We start from the raw sequence: 25,711 nt of genomic DNA, 5'->3' as shown, positions 1-25,711 counted from the left end.
TTGGGTATAGGCGATTGCCCATTTTATCTCGGTCAGTGATTAATTGTGAGATGCACCCACTTTCTGAATTCTTGTATTTTCCTTTATACCAAGTGTGAATGTGCTCCAATTAAATATGTACATTTGGTATCATTTGGAGAACAAAAAGCAAACAATAGAGAAATTCAAGTTTAACAATGGTAATGTTGAATATCATCCCCTAGTGGGACGGAGTGATGCAACAATGATCCAACCTTTAAAAAAACTGGAAAACATTATGTCCACACGGTTGAGAAGCCAATGGGTAACCAAAACTTTGTCCCATTTATTGGAGACAAATATGATTCCCAAAGGCTGGAGTATTTTCATGACACCAGTCGGAGATTTAGAAGGCGAACACTTTAATATAAAATGGGCAAATACTTTAAAAAAAAATATTCCAGGGGTCTGATCGAATTGGTCATAAAAAGGAAGAATTAATTACTAATCTAGATGAGCAGATTGATCTCCTTAAAACTGAACTGGACAAAATTGACGAGAACCCAGAATATCTGTGACAACAAGAATTTGTATGTAAAAAATTAGATAAACTGGAGACAGAAATTATAAACAGAAAAAACAAAGAAATTATTGTGGCAGACGGCAACACAAGCGACTAGTACAGAAAACACAAAAGAAGGAAATGAATACACCATTTCCACACAAAATAGATATGCTCCTGAGGAGCAGGGAAAGATCCATATCAGAGAGAAACCTATTATACAAGAGAACCAACATTACAGAAATCCCCCATATTATCAAAAATACAAACCATAAGGACGGAAAAGGAAAAAGTTCACACAGTCCCCGAAGGAAAAAGTCCATACAGTCCCTATCAAAATCCACATGCCAGACATCACACATAACAAAACAGACCATATCAAAAGAAACAATACAATCATCATCCATACAGAGAGACACAAGTATTACAACCTTTCCAGACAGGAATACACAGAGAATACAAACAGTTACAGCGGAGGTACACACGGACCCAACATCATCATCATTGATGAGCACACTAGGAACCCCCAAAAAAAGAAGTCAAACAGACTATATAGAAATAGAAACACTAACCCAACCTCCACTACAAATAGGCAAGATTCACTAAACCAAATAGTGTCACCTATTAATAATTTAAGTAACAACCAACTTACCCCCCCCCCCCCAGGAGTCTTTATTAAATAAAGGGCTCAAATTTGCACCCTCACATACTTTGGATAAATTCCAGACCTATGTGGGAATTGAAAAATATGTACATAGTCTATGCCTAAAAAAATATTTCCTGAAAGTTCCACTAGAACCTCAGAAATTAGAACCAGAATATATACATACTGAATGTCGATTGAAGTCATGGTTTTACCCAAAGAGCCTAATGGGCCCGGATATTACCACTTTAAAAAAAATTAGTGGAAGGTACCAACACACATAAAAAGGATACATTTAACATCTAAGGAGAGAAGTGAAATAAAAGAATTGCAGTCCATTAAAGAGATCACAATCCGCCCCGCCGAGAAGGGGGACCGTATTGTGATCCTTAATAGAGTAGATTACAATCAAGAGTGCTTACGACAACTGGAAGATACTATTACAAACAAAAAAAATCGATGGGTGATCCAATTGTAGACTACAGCAAACAATTACAACTGTTATGTCAGGAGGCTTCGGAAGAGGGGATCATTAATGAAAAAGAACACAAATTTACGTTAGGTACTTCAGAAAGACTACCTATATTTTTTTTTTTTCCAAAGACACACAAGAATATAACAAATCCGCCAGGCCGCCCTATCGTGTCTGGGATAGATTCGATCACATCGAACCTGTCCCAGTACGTCGATAGATTTTTGCAACCGTTCGTACAAAAAATCCCACCTATTTAAAGGGCACTTTTAAGTTATTGAAACTTTTCCCTGGACAAATAACCATATTTTAGCCACACTTGATGTATCATCTTTATACACTATCATCCATCACGACTTAGGCATTGCGGCAGTAAAAAGAAATCTTAGAAAAAGGGCACATTAAATCAGAACAAATTGAGTTTATCACGTCATCAATTTTGTATATACTAACACATAATTATTTCTATTTTGAGGGTGATTATTATTTACAACAAGTGGGTACAGCAATGGGCACCAAGTTTGTGCCAAGCTATGCAAATTTATTCATGGCATCATGGGAGGAATACACAAACCTGGTGCTCTGGAAAAGGTATATAGATGACATTATTTTGATTTGGGAGGGGGATTTAGTTAATTTGGAACACTTTATTAATGAGTTAAATATCAATAGTCACAACCTTCGCTTCACATCTACCATAAGCACAGAGTCAATACATTTTCTAGACATTGAAATAAGGGCAAAACGGGATAGATTACCCAGCAACACGTATCAAAAACTGACAGCTAGAAATGATAGCTGCCATTTGCCCCGACGGCACATTAATGTACCAGGGGTAAATATTGCAGACTCAAAAGAAATTGCACATCTGACGATAAATTTATAGAAGAAGCCTCACAAATAACAAATCAATTTAAGGAGAAAATGTATCCAGATCTCCTCTTGCAGCAATCCTTGGACTACATTAACCCCTTAAGGACTGAGCCTTATTTAACCTTAAGGACGCAGCCCTTTTTTGCAATTCTGACCACTATCACTTTATGCATGAATAACTCTGGGATGCTTTAACCGATTATTCTGATTCCGAGAGGGATTTTCGTGACATATTCTACTTTAACACAGTGGTAAATTTTTGTCATTACTTGCATCCTTTCTTGGTGAAAAATCCCTGAATTTCATGAAAATTTTGGAAATTTAGCATTTTTTCTAACTTTGAAACTCTCTGCTTGTAAGGAAAATGGATATTCCAAATAAATTATATATTGATTCACATATAAAATATGTCTACTTTATATTTGCATCATAAAGTTGACATGTTTTAACTTTTGGAAGACATCAGAGGGCTTCAAAAGTTAAGCAGCAATTTTCAAATTTTTCACAAAATTTTCAAAATCAGAATTTTTCAAGGACCAGTTCCGTTTTGAAGTGGATTTGAGGGGTCTTCATATTAGAAATACCCCATAAATGACCCCATTATAAAAACTGCACCCCCCAAAGTATTCATATGACATTCAGAAAGTGGGTTTACCCTTAAATTGTTTCATAGGAATAGCAGCAAAATGAATGCGAAATTCAAAATAGTCATTTTTTTTACACTCTCATGTTCTTGTAGACCCAGTTTTGGAAATTTTACAAGGGGTAAAAGGAAAAAAAAAAGGAGGCATGTCACATTTAGGAAGCCCCTATAGTGCCAGAACAGCAAAAAATAAAAATAAACAACATGGCATACTATTTTGGAAACTCAGGTAAGATGAAGACCAGCTCACCCCGCCTCGGACAGCAGAGCACGGCACCAGCCAATCAGAGGAACAAAGAGAGATGGATCCAGCTCGATGCAGATAAAAGGATTTTAACCCATAAAACAAGGAGGATACATACAAAACAATACTTGTATCCTCCTTGTCTTATGGATTAAAATCCTTTTATCTGCATCGAGCTGGATCCATCTCTCTTTGTTCCTCTATTTTGGAAACTACACCCCTCAGTGAGTCTTAGTACCCCACATGTGTTTGACGACTTTTTGTTAAAGTTGGATGTGTAAAAAAAATTGTTTTTCTCAATAAAATGCCAGTGTTCCCCAAAATTTTTAATTTTTGCAAGGGGTTATAAGAGAAAATGCCACCCAAAATTTGTACCCCATCTCTTCTGAGTATGGAAATACCCCATATGTGGACGTCAAGTGCACTGCTGGTGCACTGCAATGCTCAGAAGAGAAGAAGTCACATTTGGCTTTTGGAAAGCAGATTTTGCTGAAATGGTTTTTTGGGGAGAATGTCGCATTTAGGAAGCCCCTATGGTGCCAGAAAAGCAAAAAAAGCTATATGGCCTACTATTTTGGAAACTACACCCCTCAAGGAACATAATAAGGGGTACAATGAGCCTTAACACCCCACAGGTGCTTGACAAATTTCCGCTAAAGTTGGACAGGAAAATGAAAAATTTGATTTTTTTCACTAAAATGCTGATGTTACCCCAAATTTTTCATTTTCACAAGGGGTAATTGGAGAAAAAGCCTCCCAAAATGTGTAACCCCATTTCTTCTGAGTATGGAAATACCCCATATGTGAATGTAAAGTGCTCTGCGGGCAAACTACAATGCTCAGAAGAGAAGGAGCGCCATTAAGCGTTTGGTGAGAGACTTTGGTTGGAATAGAGGTCGGGGGGCCATGTGCGTTTAGAAAGCCCCCTGTGGTGCCAGAAATGTGGACCCCCACACAAGTGACCCCATTTTGGAACCTACACCCTCACTGAATTTAGGGGTGCAGTGAACATTTACACCCCATTGGCGTTCGACTGATCTTTGGAACAGTTGGCTGTGCAAATGAAAAATTAAATTTTTCATTTGCACGGACCACTGTTCCAAAAATATGTCAGACACCTGTGGGGTGTAAATGCTCACTGTACCCCTTATTATATTACATGAATTTTCAAAATGGGGTGACATGTGGGGGTGGGTCCACTATTTTGGCACTATGGGGGCTTTGTAAACACACATTGACTTCAATTTCGGACACATTCTCTCTCCAAAATCCCAATGGCACTCCTTCTCTCCTGAGCATTGTAGTGCGCCAGCAGAGCAATTTACATCCACATATGGGGTGCAAATTTGGGGGGTCTTTTTTCCTATTCTCCCTTGTGAAAATGAAAAATGTAGGGTAACACCAGCATTTTAGTGAAAAACATTTTTTTTCATTTTCACATCCAACTTTAACGAAAATGTATCAAACACCTGTGGGGTGTTAAAGCTCACTATACCCCTTGTTACATTCATGAGGGGTTTAGGTTCCAAAATGGGGTCACATGTGTGTATTTATTTTTTTGTGTTTATGTCAGAACTGCTGTAACATCAGCCACCCCTGTGCAAATCACCAATTTTGACCTCAAATGTACATAGTGCGCTCTCATTCCTGAGCCTTGTTGTGCGTCCGCAGAACATTTTACGCCCACATATGGGGTATTTACGTATTCAGGAGAAATTGCATTACAAATTGGGGGGCTTTTTTTTCTCCTTTTACCGCTTGTAAAAAATGTAAAGTATGGGGCAACACCAGCATGTTAGTGTAAAAGTTAATTTTTTTTACACTAACAGGCTGGTGTAGACCCCAACTTTACCTTTTCATAAGGGGTAAAAGGAGAAAAAGCCCCCCAAAATTTGTAACACAATTTCTCCAGAATACGGAGATACCCCATATGTGGCCCTTAACTGTTTCCTTGAAATACGACAGGGCTCCAAAGCGAGAGAGCACAATGCGCATTTGAGGCCTAAGTTGCCACAAAAATACCCCACGGCAGTGTTTCCCAAACAGGGTGTCTCCAGCTGTTGAAAAACTCCCAGCAGCTGTCCAGCAATACTAGGAGTTGATGTTTTTCAACAGCGTGAGGCTCCGTTTTTGGAAAGAGTGCCGTACAAGAAATGTTTTTTTGTTTTTATTGGGGGGGGGGGGGGGGCTGTGTAGGGGTATGGTTATATGTAGTGTTTTACTTTTTATTAGGTGTAGTGTAGTGTAGTGTTTTTAGGATACATTCACACGGTTGGGTTTACAGTGAGTTTGAGCTGGGAGTTTGAGCTGCAATGGAAAATTTGCTGCATCTCAAACTTGCAGCAGAAAACTTGCTGTAAACCCACCTGTGTGAATGTACCCTGTACATTCACATTGGGGGGGGGGGGGAACCTCCAGCTGTTGCAAATGCACTGACAGACAATACATGCTGGGAGTTGTAGTTATGCAACAGCTGGAGGCACATTGGTTGCGAAACACTGAGCGTTTGTTACTTAGCTAAGTGTTTTGCAACCAGTGTGCCTCCAGGTGTTGCAAAACTACAACTCCCAGCATGTACAGTCTCTCAGTGCATGCTGGGAGTTGTATTTTTGCAACAGCTGGAGGCACACTGGTTGCAAAACACTGATTTAGGAAACAAACTCTGTTTCACAACCAATGTGTCTCCAGCTGTTGCAAAACTGCAACAATCAGCATGCATTGACAGTCAAAGGGCATGCTGAGAATTGTAGTTTTGCAAAAGCTGGAGGCACACTGCTACAACTCCCAGCCTGCCCTTTGGTAGTTATGCAACAGCTGAATGCACACTTGTGACTCCAGCTGTTGCATAATTACAACCCCCAGCATGCACAGACTACCAAAGGGTATGCTGGGAGTTGTAGTTGGAACTCCAGCTGTTGCAAAACTACAACTCCCAGCATGCCACTAAGCTGTGCATGCTGCGAGTTGTTGCTAAGCAACAGTAGGAGGTGAACAGGCCTCACCCCCTGCTGTATCCTGCCACCGGAACCGCAGCCGCTGCTGCAACTGATCCTGCTGCTCCTGTCGCCGCCACTGCACACGAGGGCACCCCCGCCGGACCAGGGACAGATTAGAGAGCAGGGTCCTGATTGGTCGGTCATTCCGACCGATCAATCATGTGATCGTGAGGCGGCACCCGTGCCACCCAACTCCTGCTGGGTAAGGGTAAATGTGGCTGTCTCGGACAGCCCCATTAACCCTTTTTGTTTTTTTGTTCCGGGTCACCAGAAACCCGATTGACCAGGAATAGCGGCAAATCGCCAGTCTGAATTGACCGGCGATTTGCCGCGATCGCCGACATGAAGGGGGGGTCCTCATGACCCCCCTGGGTGATATGCCGGGATGGCTGCTGATAGAAATCAGCAGTCATCTTGTTCCGATCACCATGTCCGGAAACAAGGTGATCCAGGAAAGCTGTGACGTAAATGTACGGTGCTGTGCTCTAAGTACTTCTTAGCAGCGCCGTACGTTTATGGCGCTCATCCTTAAGGGGTTAAAAAAACTGATAGGGCCTCCTTAATCTAGCAGTACTGATGTAGACAGTAATAAAATAGTCATGCCTTTCAATACCATGCATAAGAAAATAGAAAGGTAGGTAAATAAATATTGGTACCTGGTCCGAAGATCGGGACCTAGGCTGTATGTTGCCAGTTCGCCCACCTAGAATTTATACTAGAGCCCCCAATTTGGGAATCACTGTACCACCATCGATCAAACTCCAGCTGCCTGCACACAACAATTGACATGGCTCAATACCAAAGGGTTCATTAGATGCGGTACATGTTTGAACTGCACGAAAACCAAGGGCCCTAGGAAAGTCATGTGAATTGTCTCACAAGTAAACTCTTTCAAATGGAACATAGAGAAAATAACCTGTAACACTAAAGGGGTGAGTGTGGGTGTAAAAAACAATATATCGGACGAACAGAAAGGCCCTTAAAAACAGGCATAGCTTAACATCTTAATAATATAAAAAAAATAGCAGTTCAAAACACCCGCTCTCTGCCCATTTTACCACTATACATAATTCTGACATAAGCCCATTTTCTTTCACAGGACTTCAACATATTAGACGAGATTGGAGGGAGGTAGCTGTATGATAAAAATGTCTCGAGCAGAAAGTAAAAAAATATTAGAATTTGCGACATTAGAAACCAGGAGGACTCAATTCCAGTTTTGAACTGTTTGGATTTCAGTAGAGGATGATCTAGGCTCCAGTTGGTGTCGCTTAATATAATGAGGACGCCCCCTGTAGCCAACTCCATCCTCCACATACACTCTCCTTCAATATCCCTATACAAGTGCATTTATTAATTTCAACATTTCATAATCCCATATCCTCTCTGTATATCTATAATACTCTAATATAATTTCCCTTTTGCTATCTATTTTTCTTCTATTTTTATTTATTTTTGTCTTTTATTATATTCCTCTACAATTCTCAATCTCATTTCTTATTCTACAGCATCTCAAAGCTATCCTTTTATAGTGATACTTTCATTGTATCTTCTTTCACTGTTACTCTCATTGTATCCTTTTTCATTTTTGCATTATTTGTATCACTATCGATTTATATTTTTATTTTATTTTATCATTCAGCAACATTCACTATCATTACCATTATGATTATTTTATTTAAGTGTATTTTTGATTTCCATATATCAGTAGCACTAATGTTGTTCACATGTGTTTCATCCGTTACTAAGTGCCCTATGTACTCTGTTTGATTTTGCCCGTGCAATTTTTTTCTATCCAGTGTGAACTAATGCCTATTACCAATGATTTCTGTTCACTCTCTCATCCATTCCTAAGATGCATAGCCTTATTTTAAAGATGATATTCACAGCACCTGTTAATCAAGACCGTACAGGTATATATATGATCAACTTTTCACGTACGATATAGCTACTGAGGAAGGGGTCGAATACTTAATGCCTGGGCACACAAACACGTTTAGCCAAAAGCCGCACTGAAAATATAGTGGTCTACTAGCCACTGTGAGTCCGGATTATTTCCAACTGCTATTCATGATTGTTGCAAAAGCTAAGGACTGCTATCCATCTAATAGAATTGCCGTTCCTGAAATCCATTTACCGCAACATCCTGGTTCCCCGCCGAAATTGCCGCTCCTGAGATCCACCTATCACTGTTCTGCACAACCATCTCCCGGCTGACGTCAGACGCCATTACCACGAGGATCTGCCATCAAGGTCAGTCTCTGGAAAATATTGTGTGATACACTTCAGGTTCAGCTCAGTCTGAACCAGCCACACACAGCGCCTACCAGCACACAACAGTCAGCCGGAGCTCTGCTAAGCACCATCACCACAGCGCATGGAGATGGCAACCAGAACAGGCAAAACAGGTGTATTACATCATAGTGGTAACAATATTCTATACTGCATATACATAACCAATGACTGTATATGGACATATGCTCATATTGATACATATTACAGATTGAATCAAAAATATTATTGCTGAACTTTCAGAAGGCTAGCTAAAAAAGCACATTCCACTATTCAGTATATGTGATTTTAATCCTATTTTTCTTTTATAACATTTTGTATGTTTTATGCATTAATATTACATTCCTACCACAAGGGCCCTGTGAGAGGAATTCATGCAATCTTTATGTCTTTTTAACAAAAAGCAAAAAATAAAAAACAACATTTTTATTTGAAGCACGGTCTTTTGAGTACTAATATTATAATATCACACTCTCCTTGAGGTTTGGGCTATATTTTCTCATAGTTCAAAATTTTATTATACACCTTGGGTATAGGTGATTGCCCATTTTACCTCGGTCAGTGATTAATTGTGAGCTGCACCCACTTTTTGAATCCTTTGAGGAAGCCACATTATTAGTAAGTCATCAGCATTACGGGATGAACAATGTCATTCCACTGCTTCATTTATTACAACACCTGTTGGAAACGATGGGTGGTCAGGGCACTTGAGACGTGGCACCTACATTTCACGGCCACATGAACACTGTGGGGGCTGAACTGGAGGAGAAGGAGGAGGGGGAGGGGAACAGTGGAGCACAGCTTATTCTATGGGTGTTTTTCTAGTAATCTGACAGGAGAGGAAGAGCAGGAGCAGCCAGAGGAGCTACAGGGATATGAGGAAGGTGAGACAAAGGACCCAGACACACCATGGAAGTATGCAGTGGAAATGGAGGCAGGAAGTCCCTCCGAGTCATTTGCACAAATGGCACGATGCATGGTCACTTACTTGCGTAGTGACAGCCGAATTGTCACAATTTGGCAGTGGGATGACTTGTGGCTTTCCCCCTTGTTGGACCCTCGCTATCGCCACAAAATAGGGGCCCTTTTTACACCCAATGAGAGGGAGGACAAACTGACCTACTCCAGAGGCACCCTATGTAGTCAGGTTGCCGATGCACCATCGTCCATCCTCTCGCAGGTCTGAATCGGGGGCCCACTGCCATGGCTGCTGGGGAGGGGTGGGGTGGCAGGAGCAGTACCAGCTCCATCAGCAGCAACCTGAGTCTACAGTCGCTGATGAGTACCTTTCTTCACCCGCATAGTGAATTAACTCATCAGCAGCAGGTAGACCTGGAGCAGGACCTGAACCAGCAGATGGTGGCATACCTTGACATGCCGATGTTAACACAAATTGAAGATCCGCTGGACTTCTGGGCAGCCAAACTTGATTTGTGGCTGCAACTAGCAGAGTTTGCCCTGGAAAAACTGTCCTCTCCGGGCAGTAGTGTGGCATCACAGCGAGTGTTTAGTGCGGCGAGGGCCATAGTCACCCCAAGGAGAACTCGTCTGTGGAGAGACTGACCTTTGGGAAGATGAATAAGGCATGGATCAGACAGGATTTCTACCCACCAACGCCTGAAGCATCAGAGTAGATTGACCATGGTGCCACACCAACACTTCACAAATATGGATAGTGCCAAACAGATTTAAGGCGCTGCTCCCCAGTTACAAACATTCCTCCGCATCAGAACTTTTTTCGCCCACCTTCATCACCGGGTACTGGTATTGCCACCCACCGCACCACTCTATCACAGGGTAACTTTCAGGACTCCTGATGCTGCCACTTCCAGGCTGTGCCATTCAGCCACTATATGGTCTCCTCATGCTTCAGCCACCTCCAGGCTGTGCCATTCAGTCACTATATGGTCTCCTCGTGCTTCAGCCACCTCCAGTCTGTGCCATTCAGCCACTATATAGTCTCCTGATGCTTCAGCCACCTCCAGGCTGTGCCATTCAGACACTATATAGTCTCCTGAGGCTTCAGCCACCTCCGGGCTGTGCCATTCAGCCATTATATGGTCAACTCATGCTTCAGCCACCTCCAGTCTGTGCCATTCAGCCACTATACGTTATCCTCATGCTTCAGCTACCTCCAGGTTGTGCCATTCAGACACTATATGGTCTCCTCAGGCTTCAGCCACCTCCAGGCTGTGCCATTCAGCCACTATATGGTATCCTCATGCTTCAGCCAACTCCAGGGTGTGCCATTCAGCCACTATATGGTCTCCTCATGCTTCAGCCACCTCCAGGCTGTTCCATTCAGCCACTATATAGTCTCCTGATGCTTCAACCATCTCCAGTCTGTGCCAGACACTATATGGTCTCCTCATGCTTCAGCCACCTCCAGGCTGTGCCATTCAGACACTATATGGCCTCCTCATGCTTCAGCCATGAGGAGGCTATATGGTTCTTATCTGCCGACACATTCTATGCTTCAGCCACCACCAGGCTGTGCCATTAAACCACTATATGGTCTCCTCATGCTTCATTCAACTCCAGACTATGCCATTCAGCCACTATATGGTCTCCTCATGCATCAGCCACCTCCAGGCTGTGCCATTCAACCACTATATGGTCTCGTCATGTTCAGCCACTTCCAGGCTGTGCCATTCAGACACTATATGGTCTCCTCATGCTGCCACAAACTCCAGGCTGTCCTATTCAGACACTATATGGTCTCCTCATGCTTCAGCCAACACCAGTCTGTGTCATTCAGCCAATATATTGTTTACTGATGCTGCTGGGCATAAACATTTTTTATGGTAGCACTAGCTACCCTAAATCTTCAATTTAAATTTCTAAATTCATCTTTTAATCTTAGGGATTGTGAAGCCCTAATGTCTACTCATGCTGCTGCCAGCTCCATGCTGTGTCATTTAGCCACTATATGGTCTCCTCATGCTTCAGCCACAACCAAGCTGTGTCATTCAGTCACTATATGGTCTCCTCATGCTGCCAACACCTCCATACTGTGTCATTTAGCCACTGTATGGTCTCCTCATACTGCCAACACCTCCACGATGTGTCATTCAGCCTCTGTATGGTCTCCTCATACTGATGCCACCTCCAGGCTCTGTCATTGTGCTGCTCTGCGGCAGTGATTTAAAAAGCAATGCCTGTAATCTGCATGTCATTCTGAATAACAGTATTATTTCACTACCCCAGCACACTCCATATGCGTGTTAGAACAATGCAAAGTGTTCTACACTCCTCATGTTTCGGCCACCTCCAGGCTGTGCCATTCAGCCACTATATGGTCTCCTCATGCTTCAGTCACCTCCAGGCTGTACCATTCAGACACTATATGGTCTCCTCATGCTGCTACAAATTCCAGGCGGTCATTCAGTCACGATATGGTCTCCTCATGCTGATGCCAGCCACCTCCAGGCTCTGTCGTTGTGCAGCCATGTGACCTGTGACTCCTTGTTAAATTTGGTCCTTTGTAACCACATGTCGGGGCCTGGGACATTAAAACTTGGGAGTGTAATCTTAAATTTAAATTTTAAAAAATGTATGTAAGACTGAGGCCCTAATTACCACAAGCATCCAATTAAACAGGTTGGAGCGATCGCAATGAATAATTACTGATTAAATGAAACATTTACAGTTCCACAAATGAGTAAGACAGTGTGTGTGTGTGTGTGTGTGGGGGGGGGGGGGGGGGGTTGTCAGGGGCCGTGAGAGGCCTGGGCTGGAAAAGGTGGTAGCTTGCCTCGCGGTGAACTGCCAGCTCGATGCTCACCAGAATGGGTACTCAGAAAATGTAAATAAATTCAAATTAAATTAAATAAAAATTACATTGTCTACTCATGCTGACTCAAGCTCCAGGCTGTGCCATTTAGCCACTATATGGTTTACTGATGCAGCTGGGCCTGGGACATTACCTAAAAATATTTTATGGTAGCACTAGCTACCATAAATCTTCAATTTCTATTGTAAAATTAATCTTTTAATCTATGGGATTGTGAAGCCATATTGTCTACTCATGCTGCTGCCAGCTCCAGACTGTGTCATTCAGCCAATATATGGTCTCCTTATGCTGTTGGCACCTTTAATTTAAAAAATCAAAAATGTTAATATATCCAAAATCTTCAATTTAAAATGTCAAAAATTTATTTAATCTTCTCTATTGTGGCCGGCCCCAATATGGGACCCAGTGGAACCATTGGTCCCATGCAGCACTTTTCAGGGGCGGCACTTTGCTGTCCCCTTTTTTTTCCGTGCCTAGTAGGTTCATTGTTGGGCCTGCCCTGCCACTGAGCCACCTATGCTCACTGTAGACAGTGCCCCTTTAGACAGTGACTCTGTGTGGGGAGAATGCTACCAAATGTAGTGAAACTATGCTGCCTAATGAGAGGATACTATAGTACCTAATGTGGGGAAACTGCTACCTAATGTGGGAAAACTATCCTGCCTAATGTGAGGAAACTATAGTATGGAATGTGGGGAAACTGCTACCTAATGTAGAAAAACTATGCTACCTAATGTGGGGAAACTGCTACCTAATGCGGGGCAACTACGCTACCTAATGTGGGGAAACTATGCTACCTAATGTGGGGAAACTATACTACCTACTGTGGGGAAACTATGCTACCTAATGTGGGGAAACTATGCTACCTAATGTGAGGAAACTATGCTACTTAATGTGGGGAAACTATGCTATTTTATGGCATAGTCCTTTTTTTCTCTTTTTTTCTGTGGGGGGCAGCATTTCCCTCTTTAACCCAGGCAGCACAGTGTCTTGGTCCGGCCCTGACCATGGGACAGCTAGTGGTGCTGGGACACCACCTGACTGCTCACTCAAAAACTGTAAAGTGCTGCGGAATCTTCAGGGAGCTTGTGCACTCAAATAAAACACAGAAAGGTTTCCCCCGTTAGAAGAACATGGGGAGATTTAAAGGTTTTGTCATTTTTTGGTATAGAACTGGTAAACAGTAGGGATTGTTTGGAGCGATGCAAAGTCCTGTTACAGGCTGTTTTAGTTAAATGTATTCTACTTACTAATGTCCAAGCAAATTTAGGATTAAACAATGGATTAGACTTAACCTGTTAAGGACGAAGGGTGTGATCATAACGGGATGACTGCTAATATCTATCAGCAACCATCCCATGGACATCGGGTCAAATTTGACAGCTTTTCACGGCTTTTCTGGGCCACTCTGGTCTCTGGTGACCCGGAAAATAAGGGTGATTGGTGCTGTCTGAGACCGCACCAAGAACAACCTGAAAGAATGGAGCCACCTCCCTCCTTTCCCTGCGATCAGACGGGAGCGACTGACCAATCAGAGAACAAAGTTCAGTTCCCCCGCTCTGCCCACTCCTTCTAGTCCGGGCAGAGCAGGGGAATGTGGGCGGCAGCAGCAGCGGTGGGGAGAGTCTAAGTGGTCTCCAAACTGTGGTCCTCCAGATCTTGCATAACTACAACTACCAGCATGCCCTTCCCTTATCAGTGCATGCTGGGAGGTGTAGTTTTGCAACAGCTCTGGAGGCACACTGGTTGGGAAACGCTGAGTTAGGTCTGCTACCTAACAGTGTGCCTACAGTGTGTTTCCTAACCAGTGTGCTTACAGCTGTGGCAGAACTACAACTCCTAGCATGCACGGACAGCCAAAGGGCATGCTGGGAGTTGTAGTTGTGTGCCTCGATCTGTTGCATAACTACAACCTTCCCCCACCCCACCCCCAAAATAAAAAAGTACAGGGTACATTCACACATTATCGCGAGTTTCCGCCACAGCAAATTTTTTCCACTACAGCTCAAACTCCTAGCAGGAAACTCGCTGTAAACCCCCGCCTGTGTGAATGTACCCTAAAAGCACTACACTAGACTACACCTACACAAAGTAAAGAGTAAAACACTACATGTACATACCCTTACACAGCCCCCCCCCCCCATAAAAATAAAAAAACATTTTGTACAGCACTGTTTCCAACTGAGCCTCCAGCCAGCTGTTGCAAAACAACAACTCCCAGCATTTCCAGACAGCCATTGACTGTCCAGTTACAACAGCTGGAGGCACCCTGTTTGTGAAACACTGCCGTAGGGTATTATTGATGAAGGAGGCAAATTTCATGCTTGCATCCAAATCCGCCCCAATGCAAATCCCTAATTTAGGCCTCAAATGCACATGGCGCTCTCAAACTCCAGAACCCTGTCGTATTTCAAGGTAACTGTTTAGTGCCACATGTAGGGTATTAACATTCTTGAGAGAAATTGTGTTACAAATTTTGGAGGGGCTTTTTCTCCTTATGAAAAAGTAGGGGGTTTCACCAGCATGTTAGTGTAAAAAACATATATTTTTTACACTAACATGCTGGTGTTGCTTCATACTTTTAATTTTCACAAGAGGTAAAAGTAAAAAAAAGACCACCAAAATGTGCAATGGAATTTCTTTCGGGCGCACAACATGGCTCAGGAGTGAGAGAGCACCATGTGATTTGCATTGGAATGCAAAAGAAAAACAAAAAAACACCCACATGTGACCCCATTTTGGAAGCTACACCCCTCAAGGAACCTAACAAGGTTTGACAGATTTTTGGAATAGTGGTCCGAGAAAAAGAAAAATTTTATTTTTCATATGCACAGCCCACTGTTCCAAAAATCTTTCAAACGCTAGTGGGGTGGAAATGCAACTGCACCCCCCGTCTTTCCCAAATAGTTGCTATGTGGGGGATTATTTGCTGTTCTGACATCATGGGGGCTTCCGAAATGTGACACCCCCTTCAAAAACCATTTCTGTGAAATTTTCTCTCCAAAAGCCCATTGTTGCTCCTTCCCTTCTGAGACGTCTAGTGCACCCACAGAACACTTTACATCCACATATGAGGTTTTCCCTTACTCAAGAGAAATTGGGTTACAAATTTGGGGTGGGGGGCTTTTTCTCCTATTACAACTTGGGAAGTTAAAAAAAAAAGGAGCTACAAGAACATGTTAGTGTAAAAAAATGGAGATTTTGAGTTTTTCGTTTCCACTTTGCTGCTATTCCTGCGAAATACCAAAAGGGTTAAACTTTCTGAATGTCATTTTGAATACTTTGAGGGGTGCAGTTTTCATAATGGGGTCCATGATGGGGGATTTCTAACATAAAGACCCTCAAATTTACTTAAAAACTGAGCTTGTCCCTGAAAAATGCAGATTTTTGACATTTTCGTGAAAAATTGGGAAACTGCTGCTAAGCTTTGAAGCACTTTAATGTCTTCAAAAAGTAAAAACAACGTGTCAACTTTATGATGCAAAGATAAAAGTAGACATATTGTATATGTGAATCAATACATCTTTTTTTTTTGTCAAGTCCATTTTCATACATGCAGAGTTCCAAAGTTAGAAAAATGCAAAATTCTAAAAATTTTCATGAAATGTGGGAATTTTTCACAAAGAAATGATTCAAGTATGGTAAACTTACCATTAACATAAAAAAGAATCTGTCACAAAAAAATAAACAATCTCAGAATCAGGATGATAGGTAAAAGCATCCCAGAGTTATTAATGCATAAAGTGCCACACACAAAAAAATCCCCTGGCCCTTAAAGGGGTACTCCGCCCCCGGAATCTTATCCCCTATCCAAAGGATAGGGGATAAGATGTCAGATCGCCGCAGTCCCGCTGCTGGGGACCCCCGGGATCGCCGCTGCGGCACCCCGCCATCATTACTGCACAGAGCGAGTTCGCACTGTGCGTAATGACGGGCGATACAGGGGCCGGAGCAGCGTGACGTCATAGCTCCGCCCCTCATGACATCACGGCCCGGCCCCTTAATGCAAGTCTATGGCAGGGGGCGTGGCGACCGCTACGCCCCCTTCCCATAGACTTGTATTGACGGGGCGGGCCGTGACGTCACGAGGGGCGGAGCCATGACATAACGATGCTCCGGCCCCTGTATTGCCCATCATTACGTGCAGAGCGAACTCGCTCTGCTCATTAATGATAGCGGGGTGCTGCAGCAGCGATCCCGGGGTCCCCAGCAGCGGGACCCCGGCGATCTAACATCTTATCCCCTATCCTTTGGATAGGGGATAAGATGTCTAGGGGCGGAGTACCCCTTTAAGGTCAAAGTGGGCTTCCTACTTTCATGAGGATTGGAGCATATAACCTAACCAGTTTCTGTATGGTGTGTAAAATATGTCTGCAACCTTGCTTTTATACCTCTAATTATGGCTTTTATTAGCTCAAAAAACACTTTTATATGCAGCCACTGACAGTCGGATAGGCGTGGCCAGGGGTTCGTTATGCCCTGGGGCTGCCACGTACACCAGTGCTGGGACTGCTGTGTGATTGACACACAGGTCCCAGTGCACGCACCCTTTATCTTTCATATGTAAGCGCTGACATTTATTTGCAGAGTGAAAGCGCTTACTTCAACTGTCTGACACCTCTGTGCGCCTTCTCCTTTTACTTCTCCCCGTGCGGGAGACGCGCTGGACTCTTCTGCATTCCTTAGAGGCAGAGAGAGATCACTTTCTGCCTACACTATTGCCCGGGCGCACGGAGGTGTCAGACAGGGCGCTCGCTCTGTTAAGAAATGTTGGTCGGCGCTTACATAGGAAAGATAAGGGTGCATGCGCTGGGACCTGTGTGTCAACACACAGTGGTCCCAGCGCTGATGTACAGGGGATAGGCGTGGCGACCGCGGGGCATAGCGAACCCCTGGCCACACCTATCCGACTGTCAGTGGCTGCATATAAAAGTGTTTTTGAGCTAATAAAAGCCGTAATAAGAGGTATAAAAGCAAGGCTGCAGAGATAATTTATACACCATACACACCCTGTGGTTAGGTTATATCCCCCAAACCTTGTGACAATTGCGCTTTAAGGGGTTAAGTGCCTTTGTCTAGATTGCAAGTGTTTGCTGTAAACACTCCAGTTTGTTTCAGTAACGTTTGTATGTTGTTTTTACTCATGCATTTTGAAAATCCCTTGCCTGCTGTGTCTGGCCCCTAATGGCCCAAAGAAATGCTTGATGTTTCTGCACCTTAAATAAAGCAATGTATTATACATAGTTCAGTCATGAGTGCCTCCTGAACTTCTGTATGAAAAAAATAAAAGAGTTATGCCTCTTAAAAGGCAAGGAGGAAAAAAATGAAAATGAGCTGTGCCCTTAAGGGGTTATAATAGAATAAATACCATGTACAGTATACTCACACACTGTACAGCTGATGTATCACAGGTTGGAGAGCACTCTGCTCCTTTTGCTGTTTCTCCAGTTTTATCACAGTCAAAGTAAATCATGGGATAAGGACACTCTGAAAAATACATTTGTAATTTATGAATGCTTAATGATTAATACCTATGGCTTACGGATACATCTCTACTGCACAAAAGAGTAATACTCAAGCCTGATAATTAACCATATGGGGGGGATTCATCAAAACCTGTGGAGAGGAGGGTGGCTAGCCATGTGAGGAGACAGTCGTAGGCTGCCTGAGCTCCATGGGCATGACAGTCCATGTCCATTTATTGGGGAATAATCGCCACTTAGATGGGATCCAGAAGGTCTGGGAGGAACTGCAAACCACTGAGGATGCCACAGCCTGCAGCGGTCCCCATTTCTAACTATTTCACCCCGCTACAAGTGCTCCCGGAGGCCTCAGGCCCGATGCCGGGACACTCCAAGATGGCGCGGAAGCCGCCGGCTGGCTCAGCTCCTGCCTCTTCCCTGCCTGTTACAAGAAGAAGTGTGGCCAGCGCTGGTGCTCTACGACATAGCGGACGCATGGTGGCCCTGCTGGACTTACGTTGTCGCATGCTGCCGACGGGAGCATCCCCTCACCTTGCCCGCGCACTGGAGGAGGCTGCCGAATCCACCGTGCCGCTGCTACACTCCGCACCTTCTCTGGAAACGGTCGCAGAGGCTCTGGGTGGCTCAGAAGACACTGTGAGTGAGCGACTTGAGCTGCTGTCTCCCCCCGGCTACACCGGAGAGGCCACTCGCCATGTCCGCACAGAGCCGTGAAAGGCTGGAGGTACGTGCCGTGAGGGAACCAGGCCTGCAACAGTGTAGTGACCATCTGGAGTTGATGGGGGTCGAGAAGCTGCCCTCTCCATCTCAGAGCCCAGCCCCTGCTTCAAACACAGGCCCCAGAAGCCTGGACATTGAGGTCCTTAGCTGGCTGCAACAACAGCCTACGCTTTTACACTCACCTATTCGCCCTCAGAACCCGCCAGACCGAGGAAGTGATATGCTTTCATCTTCATTTCCACCACCTGCTCAAGCTGTTGCCCTATTGAAGGGTCTCCCAGAATGACAGGCACTCTTAGCCATTCTCCCCACCAAGTCAGATATGTCTGCCTTAGCATCTGACTTGAACTATGCCTGGAGACAGGACTTGCAACCGGTCAAACAGAACGTGTCTGAACTCCAAGGGAGGATGAGAGCTCTGGAAGACTTCCAAGTGACTGTCTTAGCCTCTATGAGAGATGTGCAGGCGACCCTACGCACTCAAGACTCCAAGAATCAAGTACTGGCGAACCATTTGGATGATATTGAGAACAGGAGTCGCCAGAATAAATGTCTGTATCCCGGAGGCCACCCAAACCCCTGACCTCCTACCTACTGTCATGGGGATCTTTAACATGCTCCTTAACAGACCTCCTGACACCCACATCGAAATTGACCGAGTTCATCGGGCTCTGCGTGCGAGCGCTGACCCTGCTCGTCGCAATTTGAGACTTAATTTGCCGAGTCCACCGCTACATGATGAAAGAAAAGATTATGCAGACAGTGAGGCAGCGGGGTGACATTGACTTCGACGGGGTGACTCTTCAAATTTATCCAGACTTGTCGAGGCGAACCCTTCATCAGAGGGTGCTACTGAAACCCCTCCTAAGCACACTCCAGGAACGCAACATGCCTTGCAGGTGGGGCTTCCCCTTTGCCCTCCATATCACGGCTGGCACCAAGGTGGCCTCCTATCATGTTCACGAGGACTTACCGCCCTTTCTTGCTGCTCTTAACCACTGCCCTTCCGCAAACAAGAGGTATGAGCTGACCCAGAGGCTCGGTTTCTATTTGTGAGAGACATGATTCTGGACCAGGTGTTGACAGTAGTGACTAATTATGCCCCTAACTGTACTCAGGTCTCCATCCTCATCCACACACTAGAAGACCTAGCTGGTTTTACCCAGGGTATGTTGCTTTTAACTAGTGACTTCAACCTCCCCCTCCAGCCTTTGCTAGATGCGTCCACACAACTCTCAGCTATCTCTTACCGCCAGCTGAGCTGCCTCAGGCAGGCGCCAACTACACTCCCTCCAGCTGTGTGATATGTGGCGCCTCCAGCATTCGGGGGATCGGGACTACACCTACTACTCTTGCCCCATGGAACTTACGGAAGACTAGATGACATATTTATGACCCATTATTACTTGCCCAGTCTTTCTTCCTCACAAATAGAGAACTTCTTCCTTTCTGACCATGCCCCGGTCCACTACACAATCCAGATCCCCTCCTTAAGCACCCCGCAGTTCTCGTGGCATCTTAATGAGTCCCTCCTCCTCGATGCACTCTGCTTGTCTGATTTGAAAACTGCAATTTCCAAATTTCAATCTGACCAAGCGACTGGCCCCCCTACCTGTGCAGTGGGAAGCCCTAAAGTGCGTACTGCGTGGAGTCCTGATTAGACATGGATGCCGCCTTAGAAAAGCGAAGGCAGCTAGATTGAGGAATCTCCTTGAGACACTGAGTGTACTGGAACAAGACTCCACTTTGAGGGAGCTCATTAGAACGCGCCACGATATCTGTGCTCTCCTGAATGATAAGTACAAGCAATACAGACAGAGGTGATCCAAGGCCTTCTATGAGTGGGGCAACAGACCAGGGAAGTACTTAGCCAGGGCTCTCCGGGACCAGCGCACGTCTCAGTACATCTCATCCATTGGCAAACCGGGGGTGGGAAATCATTCCTTACTTCTGACATTTTGAAGGCATTTGAGCACTATTACACTGAACATTATAATCTCCCTCGATCAACACCGACCCCTCCAACCCCATTGCGACACATCTCCTTGTCCGACTACATACAACAGACTGCTCTCCCCCGCTTATCCGATAGTGACATAGAATCCCTGGAAGCCCCCTTTACCGAGGAAGAAATAGTGCTGGCCATCACCAGTCTACCATTGGGCAAGAGTCCAGGCCCTGACGGCTATACGGCCAAGTCCCTAAAAGCCGAGGTCCTTCCTATCCTATGTAAAACCTTTAATTGTATATCCCCGGAAAGAGGTTTTCCAACAGCCTCCCTTAGCGCCCATATTGCTGTCATACCCAAGGAGGGTTGGGACTCGACCTCTGCACCCGCTATCGCCCCATATCCCTGCTCAACACAGACACCAAGCCATTTGCTAGACTTTTGGCAAATCGACTGGCGGCTGTCCTTGGGCCTCTTGTCCACCCCGATCAGTCTGGCTTTCTCCGCTCAAGGGATGCACGAGACAATACTGTGTGGGTGTTCTCCGTGGTGCACAAGGCCTCTGTTAGCCACATACCCTTGATGCTTCTTTCACTCGACGCCAAAAAGGCTTTTGATTGGGTGGACTGGAGGTTCATGGAGGTTTCACTGAACCAGATAGGCCTAGGCCCCTCTATGTTAGGTTGCATAACTGCTCTATACCATGACCCGCAGGCCGGTGTGAAGGTTATTGGGGGGGGGGAGGGAGACGTGCACCATTTGCAGACGACCTACTCCTTTACCTGCTATGTCCCCACACCTCCCTGCCTGCAGGTTCCGTACCCTTCAACTCTACTCACATTTTAGTAATCACAGAATCAACATGACAAAGTGTGGCCCTGAAAGTCACTCTCCCAGAGACTAGGGTCTCCTGTCTTAAACAGGAACATCCCTTCCAGTGGGCTCCGAGGTCTAACAAATATCTGGGTATTCAGGTCCCAGCTGATCCACTTGATGCCTTCTCTCTTAATCTTCTTCCCCTGATGGCGATATTAGATAGGGACCTAACAAAGTGCTCTGCTGGCGCGTTTTCCTGGGTGGGTAGGGCCAACATACTCAAAATGAATGTACTCCCCAGATTGTTGTACCTCTTTCTGACGATTCCCGTAGCCATTCCCCCCTCATACTTTCGCAAACTCGATAAGCTGATCAGAACATTTGTTTGGGCAGGGCGGCCGCCGAGAATCTCCAGAAAGATCTTGACTAGATGGAAACATGCGAGTGTTCTCGCGGACCCGGACTGCAAGGCCTACTACATCAAGGGTACATTGGCCAGTTTCTGGACTTCTTCCACAGCCGCACCACCAACGATGGGTGGGGATGGAACTCTCTGATACTACATTTGAGATCCTATCTCTCCCTTGGTTATCTCTGGGAACACTCTCCTCAGCAGCACACGCTGCCCTACCTTGGGTGTCCAGGCAACTGCACCCAAACTTTAGACGTTACTCGATCAACACTAAGATGAGTGACCAACGCTCCATGGGTATGACCCTCCCCCTCAGAGGTCTCCTAGCAGGTACCCTGCTTCGCCCTTATGAGGACCTGGTGCCAGAACACCTCCGCACGCCGACCAGGTACATGCAATAATTACAGCTCCGACACTTTGTGACAACCATGGGCCAGTACCTGAGACTTGACAGGCCCTCCTTCCCTTTGAAGAGATGTGTGCTTCCTCTTCCCCAGTCGCTAAAGGTGGTCTACCAGATCTATGGCCTCCTTCTTGACGAGGCTGCACAGAGCCCTCCACTATTTGTGACTGCCTGGGAAGAAGAACTGGGCACAACCTTCGCCCCAACAGATTGGTCTGCGGCCTTCCAGATGTGCAATAAACTGTCTATCTCCTGTAGGGCGCAAGAGACTAACTATAAAATAATTTCTAGGTGGAATAGGGTGCCCGTGGTCCTGAACAAGATGTATCTGAACGTTTCTAATCTGTGTTGGCGATGTGGGGGGGGGGGGAATCGAGGAACCATGTCCCACATTTGGTGGTCCTACCCTTCCCCGAGTCCTTTCTGGACCCCCGTATTGTCACGCATCCTAACCATCACCGGTGTGTCCTATCCCAATGACTTGAAAGTACTCTGCCTGTCACTTTTGCCGATGACTAGGAAATCCCCTTCCAGCGATTTGGCCCACTTCCTTTTGATGGCGGCTAGGACCGTGGTACCTAGATGCTGGAAGACTGCAAGACCTCCAACAATCTCCGACTGGTGTAATGAGATTCCCTTCCTCAGCCGCATGGAGGAGCTGATGGTAACCTCCTCTGGTGCCAATGATAGGTATACTGTGATCTGGCGACCATGGTTTGCCTTCACTGAAACTCCTCTCTACCGCACAGCCTAGGCTTTTCTTTCTTTCCATGGGACCTCTTCTCTGGCTCTCCTGTTGCGATGGACAAATGCCTTCACTATGGACGAGTTGACTGATGGTGCTCAGGTCTGTGGTTTTAGTTATTAATGACCTGTTTCCTCCCCACCCATGCTTCCCTTTCCTTTACTGTTCCTCTCCCTCCACTCTCCTTTTTGTCCTTACCCCTTCCTTTTAGCACCCCCCTTCCCCCTGCCCAGTTTTTGTCCTTCCCTGTTTCTCTATATTTCACCTGTATTCTACCAGTAAAATTGTAGTGAGATCTTATTATTTGTGAGAAAAATTGATGACTCATTGACATCATGATAATAGTGCCTTTAAGAATCCACTGTCTTTCCGACGTCATGGCATAAAATAACTCACTGCCATTTACAACTGTTTGACACTCCATTGCGCTAGAGATGCTGAGAAAAAAAAAAAGAAAAAAGTTTTAAAAAAACTGTCGATAGCAACTTATCAGATAGTTTCTTTCATTTTTTACAGGCCTCTTTAAAAATGAAAGGGGCGATCTGATTGGTTGCTATTGGCAGCTCAGCAACTTTTCCTCTGGACAGGTTTTAATAAATCTCCCCCTATATGTTTCTATGAATAGAACCATGCTATTGCTTTAAAAAATGCATGTTTTTATGCATGTAATAATATAAGTTTTGACAACAATTAATTTCCATTAACAACTGGCCAATATAATACGATACATGGTCATTATATGGCAGAAATATGTGGAAAATATATAAGAACATAATTTTGTCAGTGGATGGAGGTATTATTTGGACACATTATAGCAGTATAATAGCATATATAATACCACATAATGTCTGTGCTATGTAGACAATACAGCTAGTATTGTTTGGATACTGTATAGAAGCATAGACTATTGTTGGAAAAGAAAATGATCACATTGTCCATCTAATGTGCCCTTTTATTATTTTATTTAAATTTTGATCTTATGAAGTTTGTTACAAGTAACTACAACTCTTTCAGTAAAATAATATTTTCTGACATTGCTTTTTATCTTCCACCTTCAACTAATCATGCCCTTTTTGTTCTTATGTTTAGTTTCTAATAAAAACACTTCTCTTGAGTGCCTTAGTTCAATTATGTTTCCCCTTTCCATTATTTTCTCCAGAATATACAGATTTAGTTATTTAGGTATTATCTATACATTTTATAGCAGTATGATTTGGGCTCTTGATTACTGTATTGTGTCAGTACTGTAAAAAATAAATAAATAAGTATGATGTAATGCCAAGATTCTCTACTTAACTTGTTTTCCAGGTCCCCATTTTCTATAAAGGATCCAACTACGGACCAATATATGGAGGGTTATTTAAACCAATTCACCAAAAGATCACCGAAGTGATCCACTAATTCCCTATATTTCCCATATATTTGTTGAAAGGTATAATCTTTATTAATTTCAAAACACCAACAAAAAAGGAGTTAAAATTTGCAGTGTATCTCTCCTCCTGTATTATTAGTTATCTGTGCCAGCCAGGCATCACCTATTATCTACCTGTGTGTACCTGCAGTGTACACACGGTTAATGGAGGAGTCTACACTGTATATTAAAAAACCTGTCCTATGCCCCCCTCGACATGTTTCGCCGCAAGACGCGGCTTTGTCAAGAGGCTTAGGGGCACTGAATGAAAAAGCGCCAAAACAGGGGTTAAATAACCTCCTATTGTGACATCATGGTGGGGTGATATCCACTTCTGATTGGTGGGACACCATCCCATCCAATCATCCTCTATTTAATTTGATGGACATTTCCATGCGCCTATTGCTGCTCTCATAGTTCAACCAATCCGCATAGTTGTTTATTGGTTGCCTCGGTAATACATCACATGATTGCTGCGTCATGATCTCAGAGCCGATGTTCACATCCGCCTCCTGCGCTATGACCCCTGCGCGAGCTCTTGTACCAGCGCCGATATCCACATCCGCTTCCTGCGCCGTGACCCCTGCGCGAGCTCTTACACCAGCGAGCGTACCTTACTGTCGGAGCTGCGCAGTTCTATATGCGCGGGGACTTAGTCTCCACGGGCATTTCCAAATAGATATAATAGTCAGTCACTATGTAATTTCATATGCGCCAGAATTTTTCTATATAAGGGCTGCGTGATGTAATCTGCGCACATACTTGGTCTTTCATAGTGCTCCATGTTGATAGGGATAAGCTCCAATAAAATACATTATTGCTCTATATGATATTCTATATTATTCTATATTGTATATTATTATCACCATAGAAGTAGTTAATTATTTAGTGATAATTAAAAGGCAGCATATTGGTCCATCATGGTTAGTCCATCTACAATTCCCTCCCTGATGTCACTTCGGCAAGGTGTTTAATAATTGTGTTGATAAATGTACACGATGTTTATACATTATGGCAGCTATTCTAAATGAATGCTGAGAAGGTAAATCCCTCATTGAGTCCATTAGGGCTCAGGCTTTTGAGTCGCTGTATCCATCTTGCTTCTTCACGGAGTAATTTCTTATCTAAATTGCCTCTTCTGGGGCCCAATGTCATCTTGATTAGTCCCCAAAATTTAAGGGTTTGTATATCACCTCTATGAAAATTTCTAACATGTCTCGCCAGTGGGGTATCAGTCCCGGTGCGGATAGTGCTGAGATGTTGAGATATCCGTCTTCTCAGTTGCTGTGTGGTTTTG

At 44.4% G+C, this 25,711-nt stretch overlaps 1 protein-coding gene across 1 annotated transcript in view; it reads right to left on the bottom strand.

Moving 5' to 3' along the window:
• The window catches only part of LOC130276902 (mucin-2-like), a 379,260-nt gene that overhangs the window by 288,122 nt on the left and 65,427 nt on the right, over nucleotides 1–25,711 (bottom strand). Inside the window, exon 4 of the mRNA XM_056526896.1 lies at nucleotides 17,863–17,963. Coding sequence (XP_056382871.1) covers nucleotides 17,863–17,949 — 87 coding nt within the window. The 5' untranslated portion in view covers nucleotides 17,950–17,963. The remainder of the gene's footprint in view (nucleotides 1–17,862; nucleotides 17,964–25,711) is intronic.

The sequence above is a fragment of the Hyla sarda genome, chromosome 6 (assembly GCF_029499605.1).
Source record: "Hyla sarda isolate aHylSar1 chromosome 6, aHylSar1.hap1, whole genome shotgun sequence".
Classification (NCBI taxonomy): domain Eukaryota; kingdom Metazoa; phylum Chordata; class Amphibia; order Anura; family Hylidae; genus Hyla; species Hyla sarda.
Note: the sequence above shows the minus strand (reverse complement) of the source record. Positions and strands in the feature narration are given on the sequence as shown.